Source organism: Podarcis filfolensis (assembly GCF_964270895.1).
Source record: "Podarcis filfolensis genome assembly, chromosome: 10".
NCBI classification, from domain to species: Eukaryota; Metazoa; Chordata; class Lepidosauria; order Squamata; family Lacertidae; genus Podarcis; species Podarcis filfolensis.
In genome coordinates this window covers 23997402-24019212 of record NC_139612.1, presented here as the reverse complement: position 1 = coordinate 24019212, position 21811 = coordinate 23997402, and the positions used below count along the sequence as shown (strand labels likewise).

The following is a 21811-nucleotide window of genomic DNA, read 5'->3' as shown; positions in this document are numbered from 1 at the left end:
GCTACTCCTGATCTAAGCATCTAGCTAATAATACACTTAGCATTTGAGTAGCTAGATGGTGCTTTACTGTTATTTCAAACATTTTTACCTTACTCCTCAGTGTTGTAGCTCCTTCAAACATAATGGCCCTTCTGTCTTCCCCACCCCCAGAAAAAAAACATGCATTGCCAGAAAAGGATATAAAATAAAAGTGGGTCGTATCTGTGGCACTCCAACTTACCCAGAGTCACATCTTGACAAAGAGTCAGAATTTTAACATAATCCAGCCCAATATTAGATTTCGTGTCAGGCTATGTGCTCAAACAATGTTAAAGGTGGCACAGACATAATTCTGTCAATTTGGCCCTAGAAATCTTCATGATATATATTTTTTTAGTTAAATATTTATTGTATTTATTTATTACCTGATATATACACCCTCCTTGGGGGACAGTTGACCCTTCAAGGTGGTGTGCAAAATTACACAAAATATAACAATTTTTAAAACAAAATAAACATAATTTATACTACCAAACCAGCCAGTTTAGGCTTTTGTGGCAGGCTAACAATAAAAATACATACATACATACATACATACATACATACATACATACATATAGTACATTTTCCCACAGTAAAACAACAGTATCTTAACTCTAACAAGCTATTACAAGGAGGCAAATGCTTTACTGGAAATGTAAAAATGTAAGACATGTAGGTGAAAACTTATTCCGACTGGTTTTGGGAACTGACTGTTTTTAAGGAGAGGAGTAGTGTGATGATTTGTATATTTTAACAGGTCTCATATACATATAGATACATACATATATACATATTAGTTCTATTAATGTTTTTTTTTAATTATTGCTTTCTTTTCTGTGTTTTAAGCTGTTTTTAATTTAGCTGTAAATGACCTTGAGTGGCCTCATTTTGAATTATTTACATCCACTGTCTAAGACTAAGACTTGGAGCATTGACTGTTGCTGAAGTATAATGGATTCATGTTTGCTCTGTGCATTTTTCTTTCCCCTCCAGGAATTTGGCAAGACCTGGGAAGAGGTTCAGTCCGAAGATGACAGAGAATTGTTGGACAACCAGGAAGAGTAAGAGTTGTATTTAAAGTTTAGAGTGGTGGGAAATCTGTTCTGCGGGCTTGGCAACATTATGTTGTAAAAAAAGTGGCATTCGGGGACAATGTAGGTATGGCCGAGAATGTTGATGAATAGGATTTCCAGCGTTTTTTTAGCAACCACGAGGAGCTCCACAGCCATAGAAGATACAGTTCAACATGCCATGTATTCCCACCCCACTTACAATAATTTTGCATTTTAATGTATGTCCTTTCCAGTTAGGGCATAGCAATAAACTGTATGGACTGCCCTTCTAAAGAAGCAGAGCCCACCGTATTTCCCCAATTCTCTCATAACCCCCATGAGAGTCAGAAAACAAAGCAAAGGGGCAAGTGCCCTAGGGGAGATAGCACAGAAAAGCTAGGCCCCAGCGCACTACAAAATTTTGCAGCAGTTTTTTATTCCTTCATTTAAAGTTCTCAGAAATTTAGAGTTAGGGGTTGGAGAGGAAATGGGGGTTAAGAGGAGGCGAAACTGAGCCGGTGGGAATAAAATACAATTCCTTTTCTAGCTGTTATTTCGGATCATGGCCACTAGCTAATGGTTTTGATTACTATAGAGATGGCATTGCATGGCAAGTCCCCCTCCCCACTTGGGAAATAAAGACACAGGACACAGTATTTTAAGGTTAATGGGCGTAAAAGGCCACAACTTTATTGATTGCAGGAATTGAGCGGTATTGGCTTAGGCATTGGTCCTATCGACTAACGGGCTTCAGCCCAATTGCATGAAGGCCAATAAGGGTTAACCACCAGTGGGGGGAGTCCTGCTGATGTACATCAACTAGGATCTCCCCCAGGGTCACCACTCTTAGGCCCACACCTCCATAGGCTTCGGACAGGGCAACGCCCCCCAGAGTCCTTTACCGGACTACCCTTTGCTTTGGGGGAAGGTGATGGCGCTTCCTTCCCCCCTCATTTACATAACAATACCCCTACCAATGCCTAACCACCAATGCCGAGGAAGTTGTGATGATTTGCTACGAGGTAGGCGAAAAACCAAATGGCTGGTGCCAATTTGCCAAGTGGAAAAAATTCCTACCAGGCCCCTTGACGGCGACCAACCAAAGTCCATAGCAATGTCAGAGAGCTAAACCTAAGAGAGGGTGGGGTGGGAAACCAGAGCAGCTGGAACGGGAAAGAGAGGAAAATCCTCGGGCACGTCAGCCCTAAGTAGCCCAGGCCACGCCTCCCCGGCCAGCCGATTGGCTGGTCGGGACGATGACGCGCCCGAGGATTCCCTCACTCTCGCGGGGGCTGTGAGTCAGCCCCCGCATGCGTGGGGGGGGCGTGGGCCCGCAACCCCACCTCCTCTCCAGTTCGGAAGTGGCTTTGTCCAACTGCACACTGGAAGCAAACCACCCTCTGTGGAAATGAAGTATTGCTTTACCTTGCGTTTGTTCCTTACAAGTAAACACACCCATACCCTTCTGCAGTACAGTGGTACCTCGGGTTACATACGCTTCAGGTTACAGACTCCGCTAACCCAGAAATATTACCTCGGGTTAAGAACTTTGCTTCAGGATGAGCACAGAACTCGTGCTCCGGTGGTGTGGCGGCAGCGGGAGGCCCCATTAGCTAAAGTGGTGCTTCAGGTTAAGACCAGTTTCAGGTTAAGAACGGACCTCCGGAATGAATTAAGTACTTAACCCGAGGTACCACTGTAAACAGTGATTTGCCTTATCAAATAATAAGCGTTAGTCATGTCTGCATAACCAGGAGAAAGAATGCTGCCTGTTCTTGTTAGATTTATAGAAGAGATGCCTGGCCACAGATTAGCAAGGGAGGGCATGGCAGCCTGATGTGAAAGGGCTGTGGAATTCCGTTACCTTGGGTAGTGGTAAGACCTTAGAGATGGTAAGACCTACTCCAAAGGACAGTTCAAAGGGTTGATTTCTGGCAGTATTGCATGCATTCTTATAGCTAGCCTATGCTATCACTCCCCGTTAGAGCAGAGTCAGATGCTGAGTGCCGAAAGCTATGTAGCCAAGGGCCTGTGAGAAACAGAGAGCCCCAAGGTTTGCAGAAGTTCAAAAAATGTTTACATGAAAAAAACATGAAAAGCTAAAAAGAACCCTCAAAACTCATCCAATGAGGACCGAGTATGCTTAGTGACTGGAATGCTCAAGAGTTTTGGGGTGAAAACTGCAGTGGGGGAATGGAATATCATGGCTGCCTTGCATGTGGTGAAGACTCTTGTGAAATAGGTTTCAACTCTGTTCCGGTTTCCACAGAAAGGGGCATTACTTTGCATTGATGTAGCTGCCTGACAGTCTGTGAAGTTGATTCCCGTTTACTTTCATGTTGGATAAGTTGAAGCAGAATTGGGTCCCATGTCTGTAGCATCTCCATATCTTTCAGAAACCTTTGCAAATCACCAACTTCAACTGGCTTTTTGCACTGCTTTTTTTGCAGAGACTGGTCCGGCTGGGAAGAACATCCCGTTTGTGCAGTGTGCCTTTTCTGTGAAAAGCAAGCCGACACTACAGAAAAGCTCTATGCTCACATGGAGGTAAGATGATTGTTCCACTTTCTGTATTAGATCTTGCTTTCGAAAAGGGGGAAGATATAATTTGATAGCGTTCAGGTGCCCTGTTCTAGTCCAAAAAACCCCACTGTTTTATGTCATTGTTTCACAACATGGTGCCTTCCAGATACTTTGGACTACAACTTCCATGATTCCTTAACATTCTCTATGCCCACCAGGGCTGGTGGGAGTTGCAGACCAAAATATCTGAAGACCACCATATTGGGGAAAGCTGTTCTGTACTTTATTAGTTTCAGCAGAGAGAATGTTTTGGCAGAGTTTAAAACTTTGCATTTATAATAAGGAAAGATTAGAATCACCATCATCATCATCATCATCATACTGATTCGAGTCTTCTTGTACTCATGCTATGTTATTATTGGCAGGTGTAGTAAATAAATAAAATATTTTAATGCAGCTGGGACTGGGTACAATTTGTCCAGGCTTCTCTGATAAAACACAAAATGGAAAAGAAAATGAAAAACAACCCAGCGGGGACTGAAGAAGCTCAATGGGCACAGAATACTGGCTGGCTGATGGGGTGGGTGGGTGTGGCTTAGAGTCACTTGTACCCTGAACAGAAGCATGGCACACTGCAGCATTTTGTTGCAGGGCCCCACTTGTAAAGGTTAGCATTTCAGTAATCCACTTGAGAGACCTATATCCTACATAAGGTAAAGGTAAAGGGACCCCTGACCATTAGGTCCAGTCGTGACCGACTCTGGGGTTGCGGCGCTCATCTCGCTTTATTGGCCATGGGAGCCGGCGTACAGCTTCCGGGTCATGTGGCCAGCATGACTAAGCCACTTCTGGCGAACCAGAGCAGCGCACGGAAACGCTGTTTACCTTCCCGCCGGAGCGGTACCTATTTATCTACTTGCACTCTGACGTGCTTTTGAACTGCTAGGTTGACAGAAACAGAGACCGAGCAACGGGAGCTCACCCCGTTGCGGGGATTCAAACCGCCGACCTTCTGATCAGCAAGCCCTAGGCTCAGTGGTTTAACCCACAGTGCCACCTGTGTCCCATATCCTACTTAGGTCTCTCTTAATAGGTCTATCTTAATAGAACATGCACGCTGAGTACTGAAAGCCTGAGTTTCAATCCCTGGTGTTCACAGTTAACGAATTCTAAGGAGCAAGCTTGGCAAATACCATGCAGAGTAAAATAGCCCTCTGCTAGGTGGAATGGTAGTTTAATTTCCTGTGATGCTGCTTATAACGTCCTAACAATAGTAGCGTGAAGCAGTAGTCCATAGCCTGTAATCACAGCATACTTGCTAAGGTGCACCTGTTCTTTATAAACTTCAGATGTTTTCAATTTGAAAAGTTCTTAATTATTCACAATTAGAAGCTCTTTTTGCTCTTCCCAAATTCCAGGAGGCTCATGGATTCGACCTGCTAAACATTAAGGCTGAGCACGGTGAGTAAAAAGCATATACTGTATCAGGGACCTCTACTGCTGCTAGAAATGTGTCTTCTCAAAAGTGCAGGACCAGAGGTCAACCTATGTCACTCCCAAATGTTTCAGTTTTGGCAGTTCTGACCTTTCCTGAATGTAAAAGGGTAGCATGCGATACATATAGTGGTTCTCAAGAAATCACTGTAATAAGCAGATTGAGGACAGTATGTATTGTTCTTGTTCTTTTAGTGCAAGGATTTACTCTTCTCCAACAAAGCAGCCTGTGCTTCCTCTCACATGTGCTTCCTTCCCAAATCAGCTCTGGAGAATTGGGGGAAACGGCAGAAAAGATTTAGATACCTCCTTCCCTGTTCCATCTCAAGACTGCAACTAGACACATACTCCATGGGTTGAACATAAGCCAAAAAAAATGCTTTCTCTTTGCTCCCACTAACCCCCTCAATATTCTGTTTAGCACCTAGCCCGATGAAGACTTCTTAGGAACTCAAAAGCTCGTTAGCTATTTTGTGATATATTGGTTGGCTTAAGAAAAGTATTATCCTAATTTGGATTTGTTTCATTTTTTTAATGGGCCAAAATGGTTGCCTTCACTGCTTGTGTCTTCCAGTCCCCCTTTCCCCCTGCACCTTAAAAAAAAAAAACCTTTTCTCTCTGCTAGGTTTGAATTTCTATCAACAAGTGAAATTGTTGAACTTCATCAGAAGAGAGGTCCATCAGTGTCGATGCTACAGTTGCCAGGAGAAATTTCAATCGAAAAGGGAGTTGGTAAATCATATGGAAGAGTCCAGACATATAACACTTCTGCCAGCCAGATCCATGTGGGATCAGCCACAGTAAGAGTGTTTTTGTTTTTCTCCAGTGTTGTGCTCAGTGCATGATAGTGACCTGGTTTGCACGGCACAGTAAGCCGTGTGTCCATGTGAATGTGCAGCCCTCCCCCACCAGAAAGGAACTTACAGCCACTTTGCTGCACCCCAGATCTTTTTTACTGCCCTGAGAAAAATAAGCTTCGGCTTAGTAGTGTGTCCTTTGAACCCAGACTTGTGGTGACTAACCATCACTAACCATGATCTGTAGCCAAGAGCAAACCTTGGTTACAGGTTGTAATTAGTGCAGAGACAGCTTAACCATAAACACATTAAGCCAAACCTTGGCTAAGCTCAACCCATCAGTAAAAAGTACTGGGGAGAGGAGCAAAATATCTGGGAGCTCCTCTCCTGGAGCCTGCAAAGTCTCAGTAAATCATAGTTTGACATACTGTTTCATGAGAACCAGCTTAGTGTCTTGTAAATGAGACATGGATTCTGCATTCTCTGCCCTTGCTGTACCATATGGGTCTTTTCCGAAGACTTAATAAGTTTTATGTGTAGTATCTGATAGCCACATACCTTAAGAGTAAAAGGGCGATAGAACAGACTGCAATGTCCGCTTTGCTTGGCTGAAACATGGGTATTACCCAAGTGATATAATACAAGGAATACAATATGTGTGTTGGTGAGTGCATGACTTTTACCAGGTTATGGATAAAGTTAGAAAGTGAGCTGTCCTCGACCACAAATTTACATTTTCACTTTGGCTGTGAGTAATGGACCCAACTCCTGCCCTGCACCCAGAACTCACAGTGCAGTGAGTTGGATGGAACCAGGTCATTACTCCAAGCAGAATAAATCAAAAACGGGGTGGATGTTTAGAAATAATATACAGTATTATTACCTTAAACAGCCCATAAACTCCTGTTAAGATTTCTAATAACTAAATGTGTTGATTTATGTGGAAGAAAACATACTGTGCATATATACTTGCCCATCCAAATATTGGGACTGCTTCCCCAGCAGTGTGGGGAGCAGTATTAGGAAATGTGTTCAAATATTGCATTCATGTGGGAGGTCTCAAATTGTCTCTCTTTCCCATGTGATTGGCACCCACCTACATGGTTGTAATATTCATATGCATACCCCACACTAGGCTTTGTCAGCCGGGATATGCAAACAGTAAGGTAATGCCGTGTGGAAGCAGGACCAATGTTGCCAGTTAAAAGCATGTTTGTAAAGGGGACTTTCAGTGACAAGGTATGACGTTGTTCTTCACTGTTCTTTCCAGGTATTATTTTCCTACCTATGAAAACGATACCCTTCTCTGTACGCTCTCGGACAGTGAGGATGAATTGACAGCTGGGAAACAGAAAGAGGATGTGCCTGTCATCAGCGAGGATATTTCTAACATAGAGGCTCTGAAACGGACAAGTGTGTTAAATCAACTTCTTTGTGAGGAGATAAATAATGGAGAACCTTGATAATTAAGTGAAGCATCTTTCTGAATACGCAGTTTCCTCGCAAAGCAAAAGGTGATTTGGTAACTTTGACAGGCTGCAATAGACCCACTCTGAGAGAGAAGCTAAAAAAATAAATTAGAAACTAATTCTATGTTCTTATTTTAGCCTGACCCCCTTCTTTGGTAATTCTTCACAGAACTCTAGCCCAATGGTTGCCATCAATTTGATTTTAACTGATTTTATAATGAATTGATTTTAGAATGCTGTATTATTTTACTGTTTTTAGCCACTGTGAGCCTGGCTTCGGCTGGGGAGTACAGGATATAAATAAAAAATTATTATTATTATTATTATTATTATTATTATTATTATTATTACTACAAGACAATGCACATTTACTGAGTTGATCTGCATTCAGTTAGGCTTGCTTTTGAGAAACCGTTTAGGATTGCAGCTCTAGCGCTAGATGCAGAATTAATTTAGCTGTTAGAAACATGCTGTCATGTTTATTGGTATAGATGCTTTTTCAGCGGAACATCTCCAATCAAGCAACTTTTATGCCTGCTGTTTTACAGCTGTAAACAGGAGACAACCTAGCCCCTTATGTATACTATGTCGTGATGTTTAGAGTCTGATTAGCAGAACAGGATTTCAGCTTCCTCCATTCAGATAAAATCTCTTGTTTAAAGCAAATACAGGAGATAATAGAGTGAAATATTCATGTTGAGGCTAATTTCTACTCTGGGCCTGGTCATATGTTACACAGTGGTATGCGAACTGCTTCCTTGTCACTTCTTCCCTTGCTGCTAACTTGGACACAGCGTCATTTAGGAAAGGCCAGTAACGCGGTAACATGAATCTGATCTTAGCCGTGGACATGCATAGGCTTGTTGTAACAATGAGAGGAGAACTTGATCTGGACCGGTGAGAGGCCAGAGTGGAAGGAAGCTGAAAGATCCCTGGGGAGAGTTCCAAGTCAAAGGGGATGGAGGTGGGAAAGGGTGGCTGGGTGGAGGTTAGAACTGAAAAGAAAAGATTTGGAGAAAATAAGCAAGGAAGGAGGCAAAGGTGGCCAGAGACCAGATGTAAAGAGAATAATTCACCAACAGTAATTTAAGAAACATTAAGAACATGAGCTAGCCCTCTTAACTATGTTCTGCTTCCACTGTCGGAGGCAGCGCATTTCTGAATACGAGTTGCTGGAATTTGCAGGAGGGGAGAGTGGTCTTGCACTCTAGTGCCGCCTGCGTACCTTTCATAGGTATATGGTTGGCTGTTATGAGAGCAGGATGCTAACTATTGGCTTGATCCAGCAGATTTTTCTTAGGTTTTTATGTAGCTACATTGAGGGGCACCAAACTGAAGAGGGAGACAATATTTGTTACAGAAGTGGGAGCAGAGTGAGTTTGGCATTTCGGAATTGTTACAGTTCTGCTTAGGGTAAATAACACTGTTGACCAAGCAGCTTTAGAGACCAGCCAAGTGGACCTGCAACTTTAGATAGCAGCCAAGTGGACCTCATCCAATTCCCTAAAGGCCTAGATTTGCCACAACTTCTTCGTCTTATTGGCAAAGATTTCCATGTTTGGGTAAAATGTATACGCCACCTAGCTTTAGTCCGCAAGGCTCCAAATTCCCTGCTTTGTTTATTCTTAAATACCGTTTTTCCATTTCTGCTAGGAAGGTCAATAGCCACCTAGCCTGATTTGGCAAAGAGAGAATGGTTTGTGTAAATTCATACAGTGATTTCATGACTGGAGTGTGATTAGGACTAGACATGTGTATGACTCACACTTTCACCTGGTGCAGAGGAGCTGCTAAGTCCTGCTCAATTCTTCTTGGCTCCAACACTTGGCTCAATAGTTCAGGGTTAGACCACATGCTTTGTGTGCAGAAAGTTCAATCTTTGGTATCTCTTGTTAAAAGGATTAGGTAACAGGAAAGATACGTAAGTTCAAACACAGAGCACCACTTCTGTTCATAGCAGACAGTACACAGGAATTAGCCACAGCCAGTGTGGTGTAGTGGTTAAGAGCGGTAGTCTCGTAACCTGGGGAACCGGGTTCGTGTCTCCACTCCTCCACATGCAGCTGCTGGGTGACCTTGGGCCAGTCACACTTCTTTGAAGTCTCTCAGCCCCACTTACCTCACAGAGTGTTTGTTGTGGGGGAGGAAGGGAAAGGAGATTGTTAGCCGCTTTGAGACTCCTGAAGGGGAGTGAAAGGCGGGATATCAAATCCAAACTCTTCTTCTTCTTCTTCTATTCCTATGGATACTGTGCTGTTGCCCCTCCCCTCTCTCTGTCACATCTTGTGCTCCAGAGATTATGAATTTTAAGAAGTCGGGTTGGAGGATGTTCTTGTAGTGTTAGTGAGAGGCTCATGGGGTGTTCTAGATCTGTAAAATTCTTATTTAATTAAAAAATATGGTAAAAATAAAAATTGGATCAGAATTTTTCCTTGAGTCTAGCAACATACCCAAATACTCAGGTTTCCAGCAGGGGAGATGCTCCTCTGCTGCCTAAGGTGCGATGGGCGAAAACATAGAATAGGGCCTTTTCAGTGGTAGCTCCAGGCTTTAGACTTCTCTGCAAAGTTCCCTTTCTGTTGTTCTTTTTCTTGAGAAGCCATGCCAAGACATTTGATGCTTTGATATGATTTTGAACTGGGCAAAAATAGAATGCTTCTGGTTTCCTGTATTCTTGTGGCATTCATATTACTGCTTAGCTGTATATTTGTTTTTAGTTGGGTGTTGTGTTGATGTGTTATTTTGTTGGTATTACACTTGTTTCAGGGTCTTACTGTGCCAAACCAACAGCTAAAAATACAGGATGGTTAAGCACACAGGTAAACCTCTGTAACAAACTGTATCTTAGAAATATGCAAGACAAAAGCTTAAGCAAATTAATTTATAGCTACCCCACATTGCATGTCCACAGCTAAGGAAACATGCCAGGGATTTTGTTTTGTTTTTGTTGGGGTTTTTTTTAAGAGGGATTCTCTGGAACACAGCTAACATGAGACAGAGTTAAGGAATGCTTCAAAATGAATGGATGGTGAATGCCTTTTGCAGCAAGAGATGGTTTTATATACTGTACTGCAGGAAAGGAGGAAGCCAACTTCAGAGAAAAGTGAAGACTTCAAAGAAAGGAACAATACTTTTTTTTAAAAAACACACCAACACTTCAGTGCTATCTATACTCAAGGGGATGGGATCAAAGCTCAGTGGCAGCAAAGCACATCCTTTGCATGCAGAACTTCCATGCTCAGCCCCTGACATCTCCAGGGTTCTTTTTTTAATACTTTTAAAACAGCAAATAGCAGGTTTTGGAAAAATCTGAACCTGAAACCCTGGAGAGCTGTTGGCAGTCAAAGTAGACCGCTCAGTGCAAAATGGACAAGTAGGCTGACCCTAGTATAAGGTAGTTTTCTTATGTTCCAGAGAAATTGCAAACAATGGTCTGTGACTGAGCTTCAGTGTTTTCATTCTCTGCTATCTTGTGTTTCATGGAATCATAGAATTGTGGAGTGGAAGGGACCCCGAGGGCCATCTAGTCCACCCCCTGCAATGCAGGAATCTCAAATAAAGCATCCAAGAAAGATGGCCATCCAACCTCTGCCCAAAAAAACCTCCAAGGAAGGGAAGCTCACCATCTCCCATGGGAGACAAGCACTGGGTTTTTTGTTTTCTATGCATGTGGAGTGCATTGTCGTAACTCAAGGTGCAGACTTCTTTCCTCCTCCAGTCTGTGAAATTATTTCTAGATGGTTATTCTTCTGTTTTGTCTGTCAGGCATAAGCTTAGTATTCTTTACAATACTGCAACTTGGAAATGTGTAGTTGCTCCCATGCCATGTGGAAGAAGAGGACTGGTGGTTGCATTGCCTTTAGTGCATGATGGAGTGAACACCAAATTTTGGGAAATCTGCAAAATGATATTCTGAGTGGTTACAAAATCCCACCATAAAGCAGGCAGGGGGAAAGAGGCTTTTTGGTCAGGTAAGCCAATAAACAGAAGCTTGGTGGAGGTAGAAGCAGGTGCTAGGAGCTAGGAAGTTAACCAGTAACTTCAGTCCAACACTGGAAGGGAAGATTTGCCTTTATCACAGGCTGAGTGGGTTCTGGCTACTCAGCCCTCTCTGCCTTTGCTAGGAGCTGCTGTCTGTTAGGTGGTGACCAAGCACAATGGCCAAAAACTGCCACCTGAATAATGCTATCATCACCATGTACTATCTGTTCCTGTGCTCCACTTTTGAGTCTGATTTTTTTTAAATTGTGGAAATATTTTTTGTTAATAGGTGGCCACCCTAGTAGTAAGTTGCTGTAAGAACGTTTGAGCGCTCTAAAGTGGGATATAAGTACTATAAATGAATAAGTAGTTCTTAACACGGCGGCAGCAAGTAATGATATAATCATTCTGTGAGGATGCCGGAAGTAGTAAAGCCAAGGTGACTTTGCCATCTTGTGTTTGAACCATATGCAGCTAGTTTTCAGGAAAGCTGTTTGTACATGAAAGGACTTAGATATTAGTTCAATATCAAGCTTAAACTTGAGGACTGGAAAGCTACAGCATGTTCCCACCCCCGTTGCCTTAGGGATGGAATCTCATGTTTGGGCAAGAACCAGGTTGCCTAGGCAGAGCTGACAAATCCATTCCTTGGACATACTGGAAAATGGTATTTTATTACTTATGGATACTAATCTAGTAACCTGCTGGAGGGAGAAAAAACTAGAATAATATAGGGGAAAACTTAGAGAGTTTTGGGAGAAAGATGCACCATGAAGGAAATGAATGCAATAAAATTCAGTGAACATTTTACTTCTTGCATTGCTGCCATGCTACAGCCACATCGTGATTGTGGAGGGTTCTAAAATCAAAACTGCCCTTTTGACCATTGGCATCTTCCGCTCAATCCACCTGAGCCCATCTTCACATGTAGGGGAAGTCCCTAACTCAACAAGGGTATGATGATGATGATGATGATGATGATGATGATGATGTTTATATACCGTCCTATACCTGGAGGTCTCAGAGCAGTTCACAGAAAAGATCACAAGATATATAACCAGAATAAAAACAACAACCCAATAACACCCCCCCCAAAAAGCCACATTTTAGAAAGGTATAGGATGTCAAACTGATCAACCAAAGACCTGGTTAAAAAGGAACATTTTTGCCTGGTGCCTGAAGGTGTACAGTGGTACCTCGGGTTACATACACTTCAGGTTACATACGCTTCCGGTTACAGACTCCGCTAACCCAGAAATAGTGTTTCAGGTTAAGAACTTTGCTTCAGGATGAGAACAGAAATTGTGCTCTGGCGGCGCAGCAGCAGGAGGCCCCATTAGCTAAAGTGGTGCTTCAGGTTAAGAACAATTTCAGGTTAAGTACGGACCTCCGGAACGAATTAAGTACTTAACCCAAGGTACCACTGTATAATGAAAGTGCCATGCGAACCTCCCTGGGGAGAGCATTCCACAGGTGGGGAGCCACTGCAGAGAAGGCCCGTTCTCGTATTGCCACCCCCTGGACCTTTCGAGAAGGAGGCACACGAAGGAGGACCTCAGAAGATGATCTCAGGGTCCAGGTAGGTTCATATGGAAAGAGGCGGTCCTTGAGGTATTGCAGTCCTGAGCCCATCGGCTACCCTCAACTGGTTTAGGGAGCCAACCAAAGCTGCCCCCAGGTGTGGCTGCTGTCACATGCTGACAGCTTCTAGGAGTCACAGGTGAGAGCTAAGTGCAGGGTGGGGACCAAAGGTAGACAAATTACCCCAGAAGGAGCACGATCAGAAGCCTATATAATTATGTCAGGGTGGCTTACCTGTAGCCTTCCAGATGTTGGACTGCAACTCCCATCAACCCCAAACAGAATGGCCAGGGGTCAGTCTGAAAACACCTGGAAGTCCACAAGCTCCTCTTCCCTAATTGAAATGATATGACTGATATAAAGAAGGTAGGAACGTCGTCACAAGGTGTCACTGATGGTTATATGGAAAATGTCAACAAGTTCTCAAACCGTTTTAGTTTAACCATATAAATTAGCATAGGGACAGTTTTGAGCACACAAATTTTTTTTACTACACTGGGTTTGTTTTGCAAGGAAAAGAATTTGCAACCATGCTAACAGCTCTAAAGAAAAAAGTAAAAGACCCCAACTTTGGTGGGATCGTTGACCTTTAAAGCAGGAAAGATGACACAAAAGCTTAAGGTGAGAATTCATATGCAGAGATGTGGTTGATATAAGCAGGCAGGTGTGAAAACAAGGTATTAGTCATCTCTGATCACCACAAATTGGAACAAGTTATCTTGACAAATCAACCATTGCTGAGTATCCTTGAGCAAAAAGAAACAAGAAGTATGAGACCTAGAAATCCAGAGCAACGAGACTCACAGTAGTACATGACTATCCATCTAGGCTACATGGTTTTAACTACCTTCATAGTGACTCTTCAAATACAATTACAATATTGTAATTGAAGATATTCTGCTGAAACATCAGTAATTATTAAAGGCCACCCTAAGTGTGTCATACTAATGAAGGCGTTTTGACATTTTGCTCTCCTTTAATTCTTAGAAGGTGTTCCCAAAATAATGGCAGAGGTCTAGTATTGTGCCAGACAATTTTCCTCCATGAATTAGCAAATGGGCTGCCCCACATCAGAACCTTGGCTTATTTTCCAGTTGAAGTTGGTTTATTATTTGCATCATAAAAACACATATTTAGGCAGCAGGGGATACCATCTTCTCCCCCAAGGAGGAGACAGCATTGTTTCCTTGTGTGTTCATTTATCATTCTTTTTATAACATTTTACTTTTGAATAGTGGTACCTGAAGCTGAGCACAGTGGTTTGTGGTCTTGCTACTGCTGAGTAGGGAAGGATGCAGTTACTCCTTGGGGGAGAACCCAAAAATATCACAAAGAAGGGACAGGGCAAAAGTGGAATAGGATGTTTGCAGGCTTTTTCAACGGTATTTCAAATGCAGTGGTACCTCGGGTTAAGTACTTAATTCGTTCCGGAGGTCTGTACTTAACCTGAAACTGTTCTTAACCTGAAGCACCACTTTAGCTAATGGGGCCTCCTGCTGCCGCTGGGCCGCTGGAGCACGATTTCTGTTCTCATCCTGAAGCAAAGTTCTTAACCTGAAGCACTTTTTCTGGGTTAGCAGAATCTGTAACCTGAAGCGTATGTAACCTGAAGCGCATGTAGCTCGGGTTAAGAATTTAATTCGTTCTGGAGGTCCATTCTTAACCTGAAACTGTTCTTAACCTAAGGTACCACTTTAGCTAATGGGGCCTCCCTCGCCGCTGCTGCACAATTTCTGTTCTCATTCTGAGGTAAAGTTCTTAACCCGAGGTACTATTTCTGGGTTAGCAGAGTCTGTAACCTGAAGCGTCTGTAACCCAAGGTATACGTGATTTCACTTAAACATGTGATGCCTTGGAATGTAAACCCTGCATAAATTGGGAGTTGCCTGTAGTTTGATGTGTTCATGACGAGCTCACTTGTGTGCAAAAAAAGAGAAAGCCGGGAGTGTGTGAAATAAAAAAAAAAATGCGATCAGAATTATGCAAAGCAAGGACCGTTACACAATTTGGTCAACCTGAACACTTCATTGTGATCATGGCATTTGTGATTTCTTGGTGCAACTTGCGACACACACTCACTCGCCAGGAAAGCATTGGTTAATCCTTAATCTTGTCATGAAAATGCCTCTGGTTCCATCATTGTGGCTGTGCAGAGAACTGCTGACTTACGTCTGCCTGTGCAGATATGTGTACAATAGTGGCCTGAGGCAGCTGGCTCATGACAAATTGATGGCAACTTCCACAAACCCAGTGAGTAATTACTGAGCAGTTATAAAGAAATTGTAGCGCAACTGCCTGTCACCTAGTCGTTATTTCCTGATTAATGAACTTCAGGCAACCTTTGGGGGATGTTCACATTTGCTCCTCTTTAAAAATGGTTGTTGGCACCTGTGACAAGTAACAGAAAATTACCTAGTTTGAAAACAGGCTTAGTGCCACAGGTTTTCTACATCCATTGCTGCCACTTAATACACTAACAGAAGCCACCCCCTCGGAAAAGCCATACAGAAGGAGGTGGTGCTTTTGCTAAGTCAAATGCTGCAGACGTGAAAGAAGAAATTAAAAGTGCCTTGACAGGCACTGCTATTTTGCTTCCAAGAGTGGCAAACTAAAAGAATACTAAATTTAAGTGCAACTGTTCAAGGGGCAAGCTATAAATGGTTGCGAAACAAGAGATGATATTTAATGCATTGCCTACTTTTTGACAGGCATTCTTCCTGAAGCTGAAATCCTATACACCTGCCTGGAGCTGAGTAAACATGTATAGGATTGCACTGTTACTAATTAAAGGTGATCATCAAAGGGCTGAGGGACAGAATAGATTACGAAAGAGCTGGCACCAGAGGACTATTTTATATTTGTGCTTAAGAGTAGATATGAACATTAGAGACCATTTACATAAATAGAGAGTTTCTGAGCTTGTTTCCATGGAAATCAATGGGACTTTTTTGCCATTTTCCTCAGGTAAAAATCCCAGGTGAAGAGGAATAAATATGGCTATAACATAAAAATGGCTGTTGAAATAGGAATTGGAGCATTCCTATTTCAACAAGAGCTAAATTCTTCCAGCTATTCATCACCTCCCCCTTTCTGGTTTGGATGCAAACAGCAATGCCTGCGTAATAGACATATATGAGCATCTCTTTTGCTGCAGCAAAAACATCTTACACATGGATTAAATATAAGTTTTTTATATATATACTAAAGCAATAACAGACCACATTGTTTAAAATAGTTATTTCAAATCTGCCTAGTTCACAGAAGCTAATGAGTATTTAATTGTAGGCATTTTGACGCTTTTTGGTTGCATTTATATATAGCCTTTCTGCCAATGCACTCATTTATATTCATCGCTTACAATGAATAGACATGATACAAAAGGGGGAAAGGGTCAAGGAAGGAAGCGGGAGGGGAAATAAGGCGATCCAGGCACTAACACCACTGTAGGAAATAGTTCTGGAAAACTGTGCCCAAATGGCAGTTGATCTTTGCTGTGGGGCGAGGCCTGGTTGTCTTACATCTGCCTCCTGGGAGTGGAAAACAAAATGGCGGTTGGTCCTGGTTGAGTTGCAGTGGTGCACTTTGGGCCAGTGTGTTAGCTCCATGCTTTGCAGGGCCCATGGACACCACATCCTTCAAGGCCTCTTCCCTCGTTGAATCTACCTCCTCACTGCCGCGAGTCCAGAATATTCTTCTCAGTAGGTCCCCTGCTAGGGTGGGGAGTCTTCACACATGGCCCAACCATGCCGATACTTGAGGGCCTTACTCAGCAGAATGAGCAGGAGCTCATCCCATGCAGATTTACCACCTGTTGAAGCAAGTGAAGCAGCACATCAATACCATAGGAAAGGGGAGAGTCTCATATAGCCATTTTAAGTAGATGAAGTAATACACATTTGGCTAATCCAGGCATGGCCAAACTTGGCCCTCCAGCTGTTTTGGGACTACAACTCCCATCATCCCTAGCTAACAGGACCAGTGGTCAGGGATGATGGGAATTGTAGTCCCAAAACAGCTGGAGTGCCAAGTTTGGCCATGCCAATCCATATGGCATGGTAGTTGTCAGGGGAGCCATCTCAAAATATTGGGGGAGAGGGAAAGAGACAGGGAAACTCCACTCTGTATAATGGATCTCATGAAGCGGTGTGTGCGCACCATTTGAATGGTAATGCCCATCAATGGGGGGGGCTCAAATATTTTATTGGAGGGGCTGAAGGGACCCCAACCCCTAGGAGTTGGTTCCTATGGTAGTTGTGGCTTAATGGGGTCTTGCAAAGAGCGCACAGCCACTTAGCTCCTCCCCAGTCTTTTTTATTGCAAGCCACACTGAGGTAAATGAAGGTTTGGCCTAGTGTGTTGTCAGAACCCAGGCTCATGGTTAAGCTCCCCACCCGCTAACTATGAGCTGTAGCCAAGGTCTACTCTTGACTGTTGAAAACAGGAGACTGATGACAGAGGCAAAACCAGTATTGGGAGCATGGTTTCACTGATGGTTTTGGGAAAGCAGCACTCCTATTTATGGGGAAAGGATTGGCACCTTGTACATGCAGCTGTACTGTGTACATGTGTGTGTACACAAAGATACCCTTTAAGGGCATACTTCACCCTTCCACATGGGAGTGGCATGGGGCACACTGCTGTGCGCAGGTCACGGTGTCCTGTCAGTTTCCTCACTGCCTGAATCCAATTGTAAATAACAAAGACCTCCTACCTATTCAGCCAGATGACTCTCTTAACATCTTGCCCAGACACAGTTGGCATCAAATTAGACTCAAATACTAAGCTAACAGTGACTGTACACATGGCAGAGCTGGTATGTTATTAATCTCACAGGTGCTTCTGCAGCCAGATGGCCCAAGAACAGAAGTCGTTCAATAGAGGAAATAAGGTAACTGAATATATAAGTTCCCTTCTCCATTCTCATTTGTTGATGGTTCACCTAAGAATGCTCAATGCAAAAGGATATTTATTTTAAAAGTATCTGGAGGAGTGAACGTGTTCCTCCAACCCAATCATTTTCTGAGTAAGCTAAACTTCAGAAAACTCAAGCTAATAGGCTTATTAATTGAGAAGACAACACCAGGGATTAAAGCCCCCTTCCCCTCCCTACAGTGGAAAAAAGGAACTGAATAATGAAGGGACAATTAAAGAGTCAGTTCCCCAGCTTGGCCGAGGCCATATTGAACAAGAAGTAATTCTAGGACAGAAGCCAAAAGAAGGAAGCTTCTAATTAAAGACACATCGACCCAATAGTGCATTGTATGTCCAGACTGAACAGACTGGTGCTGTAATTGCATTTTTAATGAGGGAGAAATCTCCATAAACCAGGTCTGGGGGGGGGGGGGAATGACCGGTGAAACACAGAAAACACTGGAATGCAGTGTGTTATCAACAACCTAAAATTGGATGAAGCACAATAGTTTCATGTAAGTAGAAAAGGTTTCTTATGCACTTGTGGTTAACAATCATTACAATTATAGAGTGTATACCTCGGACCGAGCATAAAAATGCATGCACTTTTTTTTAAAGCTTCAATTATGCAACCAGTGGATTGCTGGGCCACTTCAACAAGTCCTGTGACGGCACTCAGGAATGAGGAGCACTGTGTATACCATTTGCCTCGACCCTAGGTTGTTTTACAAAGCAGTCTTCCAGAGCCCGAAAGCTGCTTAGGAAAACAACCGGGAAAGAGGAACAAACTGGAGAGCTGTTTGTTAGACTCTTCTGTTGGAACGAGGCACCCTGCCAGCTCCTTGTTTCCTCTTGCACTTCCCTTTCAAGTCTGGCTTTACCATTTACTTCTTTTCAAGGTTTTCTCTTTGAACATTGTGTTCTCTCTCTCTCTCTCTTTTTCACCCTGGGGAAAGAATGGCAGGACAGCTCCAGCAGCAGCCCTTGGTTTTAAGGATTCCCCAGCCGGATTCATTGACGGATTGGGGCTATGAATCCTATTCCCGCTTACTTTCAGTTACCTGTACTGAATTCAACAGAACCCTGAGAAGGAGAAAGATAGTTTGATGGGTATATAAGAAGCACGCATAAGTGTCCTGTTGCAAGCGCCACCATGCAGCAAACACTTTCACATTCCCAGGGCCAGCAGAGAAGGAGGAGGGTAGATTTACCTCCTATGTTGTAGAAGCATTTTTATTTTTATTTTAATTTATTTACTTCACAAGATTTATACACCGCTTGATTGTCATAAGACCCCAAAGCGGTTTGCAAAGAGAATAAAACAACAAAATTGTCAGCAAAAAAGCAGTTAAAATGACTGTTTAAAATGGTGTTTTTTGAAAAGGTAAAAGCCAGATTTAAATACATGTCAGCATTCACACAACTGCATATTCCTGCATTGCAGGAGGTTGGACTAGATGATCCTCAGGGTCCCTTGCAACTCGACAGTTCTATGATTCCACATGTCTGGAAAGGCTGGCTTAAAAAATAGCTCTCTCTTTCTGGCCCACAAGGCAACCCCTCCCCTCCCCACTAAGCCCCACCCTCACCAGCAGTGCCGGATTTACTATAAACTAAACAAGCTATAGCTTAGGGCCCCACTCTCTTGGGGGGGGGCCCACAAATTTTTGAAACAACTGGATGTACATTTCCAAAATATAAGATAAAAAACAAATAACATAAAACTCACATCATTTTAAGTTAGAGCTTAATAATTATGGGATCACGAAGTGTCGGAAACGACTAAACAACAACAAAATTAATATACTTCTTAATTGTATTTCAGTTCAACAATTACTTTGATAAAATACATATTTTGTTATGTGCAAATGGCTTTAGATACCTATTAGGTCCATAAATTACCATATAGCATATATTCAACACAAAAAACAGTGACAATTTGTTGTTTTCAAAGGACAGCTGGACATATCAAGGGCCCCATTACCTTCAGTAGCTTAGGGCCTCATCAAACCTAAATCTGGCCCTGCTCACCAGCCTTGCTTCACACCCTCCTTGAGTGTTTCTGCCTGGCTAGAATGTGTCCTTGACCTCTGATATTGCTGGCCTGGATGGAAGATAGATGTGTAAATGTGAAGAAATGAGCCACCTGTTAAAGTAGTACTTGTTGCTCTTCCCACTTTTGCCTCTGGTCCTGCCTACCAATGGCTCCTGGATGGCTGATGAAAAGTGAATGTCGCCCTTCGCTGAAAAGGGTTCCCCACTCCTGCTATGGAGGCCTGAAAGCCGGCAGAGAGAGCAAACTGAGAGACCCTCCTTGCGTGTGGAGAATCCTTGATTCTGAGAACATCATCTTAGCTTTGTTGTTTGTTGGTTTGTGATAACTCCCTTTCATTTTTTTAATATATTATTTTAACTACTATTACTTCTACGCATAGAAGCTTGGAACATTTATTTATATGTTATAGATGTCCCATGGCAGCATACTGTACATAGTTCTCTGTCCCTCCAGTTCACAACCACCCTGTGAAGGAGGCGAGGCAGAGAGAGAGAGAGATGGGCAAAATTCACTCCATGACCTTCGTGGCTGAGTTAGGATCTGAACCTGGGTCTCCCTAGTCAAGAGTCTGAAACTCTAACCACTATACCACACTGAATCTGCCCACCACCTTATTCTGCCCTGGCGTTTCATTTCATTTCCTATAACTTTTTAATTAATTAAGAAAAATTCGGCAATTGAATACAATGTATAAAAGAGGAACTGTTTGAAATTATACAATACAGAAATAATAAATAAAGTAAAAAAAAAAATTTACAGAAAAGACCAAAGGGTACCGGCAAAAGCACCTTAAAGGTAAAGGTAAAGGGACCCCTGACCATTAGGTCCAGTCGTGACTGACTCTGGGGTTGCGGCGCTCATCTCACTTTACTGGCTGAGGGAGCTGGCATACAGCTTCCGGGTCATGTGGCCAGCATGACTAAGCCGCTTATGGCAAACCAGAGCACTGCACAGAAACGCCGTTTACCGTCCCACCAGGGCGGTACCTATTTATCTACTTGCACTTTGAAGTGCTTTCAAGCTGCTAGGTTGGCAGGAGCAGGGACCGAGCAACGAGAGCTCACCCCGTCACAGGGATTCAAACTGCCGACCTTCTGATCAGCAAGTCCTAGGCTCTGTGGTTTTACCCACAGAGCCACCCGCGTCCCTATAAAAGCACCTTACACCTTAAAAAGGGAAGAGTAAAGCATTGGACATACAGTTTGGTGTACATAAGAAGGAGAAGGAGGAGTTGTGGGCTATAGTGTTGTCAGATTTATTGTATTGAATCAACCATAGTCTTTTGAATGCTGGATATGAATTTAAGTTGGGTGAATGCACTGACATTTTTTAGGAACCTCAGGGCAGTGGTGGTTGTGGTTGATTTAGGAAACTAAATAATGCTATTGCCAGAAGGAGTCCCACAGCTGCAGCACCATCCCTGAAAAACCTGTGGTTTGGAAATATGGAGTCACATCCAAACACACATTCACTACAGATTGCAGCTCTGATCCAGCTCTGGTTGCCTACAACTAGAGTCTCCACCCTGCCCTGTGGGGTTGTGCATCCCATCCACATCAAAAGACAAGTCCTGCCAGTTCAATGGGACTTGCAGTGTGAACAATCGTTAATATATGCATTAATTGCAGAAGATTGTTCCACCCATACGGGATTGAGGCATCTGGGTGGGAAGGCCAAACATGCTAACAGTTTACCGAGCATCAGAAATAACTCATGTCATCACCTGCTCTCACAGGAAAGCAAGATGTAATTGGAAAGCATGCTGCCATTAGAAGTTAATTTCCCTGTAAAGATGAGCCCAATCTCTTTCTCCCCCACTTCTTTTTAATAAAATAGGATCACAGCTGGAGAGTGCTGCAGAAGCCTCTGAAACCCCCATCAGGTGGCTGATACACATGAGACTGAATTAAATTCTCTGCAGGCTGC

General features: G+C 43.1%; 2 protein-coding genes across 3 annotated transcripts in view; one reads left to right on the top strand and one right to left on the bottom strand.

Moving 5' to 3' along the window:
• ZNF277 (zinc finger protein 277) overlaps positions 1 to 7688 on the top strand; it is a 39214-nt gene extending 31526 nt beyond the window's left edge. For both annotated transcript variants that reach the window (XM_083574597.1, XM_083574596.1), the window contains 5 exons: positions 1015 to 1082; positions 3524 to 3620; positions 5015 to 5057; positions 5716 to 5890; positions 7158 to 7688. In XM_083574597.1, coding sequence (XP_083430723.1) covers positions 1015 to 1082; positions 3524 to 3620; positions 5015 to 5057; positions 5716 to 5890; positions 7158 to 7350 — 576 coding nt within the window. In that variant the 3' untranslated portion in view covers positions 7351 to 7688. The remainder of the gene's footprint in view (positions 1 to 1014; positions 1083 to 3523; positions 3621 to 5014; positions 5058 to 5715; positions 5891 to 7157) is intronic.
• Positions 1 to 21811, bottom strand: part of LOC310743932 (uncharacterized protein) — a 419281-nt gene that overhangs the window by 325764 nt on the left and 71706 nt on the right. The gene's annotated exons all lie outside the window — the stretch shown is intronic.